General features: G+C 32.4%; 1 protein-coding gene across 4 annotated transcripts in view; it reads right to left on the reverse strand.

Annotated features, from left to right (window-relative positions):
- The window catches only part of LOC105167399 (transcriptional adapter ADA2), an 11,661-nt gene that overhangs the window by 4,618 nt on the left and 3,345 nt on the right, over positions 1-3,698 (reverse strand). For all 4 annotated transcript variants that reach the window (XM_011087098.2, XM_011087101.2, XM_020696506.1 and 1 more), the window contains 3 exons: positions 3,616-3,676; positions 3,475-3,533; positions 3,221-3,331 (listed from right to left, as the gene is read on the reverse strand). In XM_011087098.2, coding sequence (XP_011085400.1) covers positions 3,221-3,331; positions 3,475-3,533; positions 3,616-3,676 — 231 coding nt within the window. The remainder of the gene's footprint in view (positions 1-3,220; positions 3,332-3,474; positions 3,534-3,615; positions 3,677-3,698) is intronic.

Raw genomic sequence — 3,698 nt, forward strand, 5'->3', positions numbered from 1 at the left:
CAAATGCATCCTGTTGGTGGTATTATATAGAAATTATTGGCTCCTCGAAATGTACTCCTTAACAACGATAATCACAAAAAGATATCTGCTGCATAGGTAATCTGAACATGGATCCTATTCATGATGCTAGCAAATTACGCGTCTGGTGCACACAGAACATATTTTTTACATACTACATCCACCCTGATATTAAAGCTCTCATTCGACCAATTGCAAAGTTTTAAATGTGAATTGAAAACATGAAACTGCTGTATATATTTTCACTATTGATCTGGAAAGTAATGGTAGAGAGTTGGTAGTACGACATATTAAATCAGAGCAGGGCGGGTGGGGCGGTCTACATGAGAAAATCAAGCCTTAATTTGAGGCACTCCAAAAAGGATAAAGGATATAAAATTTGGGATAAAAACAGCATGCTAAGTTTATTTTTAAATTCAACTTTGAAATTTTTGGAATATTAACAAATAGTCTAAGTAAAATTTATACTTATTTCAAACATGAAATCTCGTAAAATCACATAATACATGTATTAAGTCATTTGGTCGTTATGTAGAATTACCAACTTTTCCTTAATTATCTTCTCGTTCTTTTATTACATGAATTAGAAGGATATCTTCCAGTTTAATGCATGTTAACAAAATTTCAACTCAACAGTTGAAAACTGCAGTCAAGACCATAAAGATTAGACTTTTTTAACTCAGTCTACTGATAACTTTAAAAGTAGATATGCACAAAATCTCCAGTTACGGCCGTTAGGTATGAGTTTTACTACAACCATTAAACTATCAAAATTACTTTTGAATGTATCGTGATTTGTAGAGGCATTGATTAACTGAAACTACATGTGCTTTTGATATGCATAAATAAATGAATTGTCGATTCTTCAGAAAAGGTAGCTTTTAACCAATCACAATTCCACGGATTATAAATCATTTTACAGTCTGCAATTTAAACATCAAATTTTCGCTTGTGCCAAACTCAAATTTTAATTTATTCCAGGAATATTGTTTTAAATAGATTTTAATAAGTTACAGATTTTTTATTCTTAAAATTATATAACATCAATAGCTAATAACTAAAATGGGGTGCAGCCATAGTACATACCAAAACATGTAATGCTTAATAAAGTGATGTGGTTAAATATAGATCTACATGCATCACGAATTTACATAATACTAATAAAATGAGGTAGTTCAGTTAAAAGTTGAATTCTGATTTTTCCTTTGCTCAATAATAATCAAAAGCCATCTAATCGATAAGTGTAAACAATTATATGAATTGTTCTAATTGTTATGAACAAATGCAATTTTCTTTCTGAAAATTACTTGGGAAACCAAATAAATGAACAAACTGACACAGGTTCCACCATGGAGAGGGCGACCTCCTCTCTTGTAGATCAAGTCTTTACATGTTTAGGAGACTTGGCAATTTCGTCGCCAATGACTTCAACTCCAGAATTAACTATTTCAGATAGGTGTAGGACAATTAATATGGGACTCTTCAACTAACTTATTTTCTCTTCCACCTTAGCCTCATCCCATCATTTTCTTGCTCGTTATGAATCTCAGTTATTATTAATAAGGAAAAGTGTCCATGTCAGTCCATAGTGAAATAGTAAATACATCCATATCCATACTTGTATAATTGTGAGTCATATACATATATATAGATAGATAGACAGATACATAGATTGTATAGAAATTTACGATTGACCCCTTGAATAGATAATTGCATGAACCCTTGTCATCCAAGGCCTATTTGGCACAAGCAGAAATTCAACTGCAAAATCCGCTGATATATGGTATATGGTACTTTTCAACTCCAGTTTGTGGAAGCCTTACTCAGACTTAATATAAGATGGTTTCAAAATTCCCTACATTTCAATTGAAACTATGGAAAAGTTTCCATTTTCCTTCGAAACACTCCCATTTTCTTAATTTCCTTACAAGATCTTTGAGTTTCCTAGGAAACTTTTTATTTTTACAAATCTTTTGGCTAAAAATTTATTTCTTACTTTGAGCTACAGATGTGTAAATTCATATGTCACGCATAACTATTTCATTTAACGACAACAAATTTAACATTACGCTAAATTAGTCACGTTATATGCATATATATCAATGTAATAAAGAAATTTTACAGCATTAAGCTAAAAAAAATACTACATTATTGTTTAGTTTTAATAGCAACTACACCAAATAATAACTCCAAATACATAATTATACTACATAAAAATAAAATTATTTTAGTTGGCATAAATATACAAAATTGTAGTAGATATGCTTGAATTAAAAAGAGAAAGGTCAAATGTTTAAATTTTATTTTTATACCTACTATGTATGTTTCTTTAATCTTACATTTCTTCTGCAACCGTTTCCAAAAACTTTCTAATTTTTATTAACTCAAAATATGTGTTAGAAACGAAACTTCAATCCATGAATTTAAGTGCTTCCACGAGAGTTAAAATGGGTGTTTTACAAAGTTTTATGTCATAATAATATAATCTATGTCCCCTTTCATAGAGCCATGTCTCTATGAATAAACAAGAACCAGAAAGTAGCCTCATGATATCTAACATTTCTAAGGAAGAGGTTCCAAAAGCTAATTACAGCGTTCAACTAGGGCAAATGGAGTCTTCGAGCTCTCAAAAATATTTCACATGACAAAGTTTAGTTGATTCATTTTTTCCTAAATATCGCATTACCTAGAGGAGCATTGAATGATGTATATGCCCGAATAACATCGTAGTTGGGCCCAAAATCAGATTTCATAATTTGATTTGAATACAATTCAAAAATAGATGTCAAGAATTGATGAGACATGCTAAACTACATGTGATTATACATGTACACATGCATTCATGGAAAAAAAGCATAACATATAAAAAGCTTATCGTTCTATTATAAGGAAATATGAAACCAATTCGTAAAATTGAATTATAAACTTCTCCACAAAACACTGGGCTCACTGTTGTTCCACAAACAAATAACTTCTTAGATCACATCCAGAACAACCCAAATAGAAAGTATACCATTGGTAGGAAGCACCATCAACTGGTGATTAGCATTTTGCAAGATGATGATCAACTGACCAACATATGCTAGGCGCAAAGATAAGGTAAATTTATACAGTGCTAAACTCAATCATGAGAAAAAAATAGATGGAACCAACAAAAGTGAGCACCATAATGGTCGAAAGAGCTATTCATGAGAATGCACACCTTCTACTTTAATGGCATCTGGACCATCATTGCTTGGGACTTTGCTTGATATCCTTTGACTACCTCCTGTAGAGATTTTACCACAGCGAGTACCTCCAACGGTGTCTACCTCTGAGAGAGAGAATGGATCAGAGCTTGCAAAACCATGGCATTCATCATTAAAGAAAATAACATAAATGACATCCGTGCATACACATTTAACTTTCTATACAAGAATGACAGTCTACAAGTTCCACAAGGGAAGACTATTGTACCAGAAGAGATACTTGAGGAGGAACGTCCTGCTTGGCCATCTTTTCTTTGGTCTTCCACCCTGACCACATGACACTGAACTGAATCAGAACGAAGTTCAAAGATGTCCGATTAGGAAAACACAAAAAAGTTCTCGAGTATACTTGACTCCTGCAGAAAAGGAGGACTCTTCTTTCCCATCACCTTCTCCAGAAGTAGTAGCTCCTACATAATCAGGTTTAAAAAA

This window comes from Sesamum indicum, linkage group LG8, assembly GCF_000512975.1.
Source record: "Sesamum indicum cultivar Zhongzhi No. 13 linkage group LG8, S_indicum_v1.0, whole genome shotgun sequence".
In the NCBI taxonomy this organism is placed as follows: Eukaryota; Viridiplantae; Streptophyta; class Magnoliopsida; order Lamiales; family Pedaliaceae; genus Sesamum; species Sesamum indicum.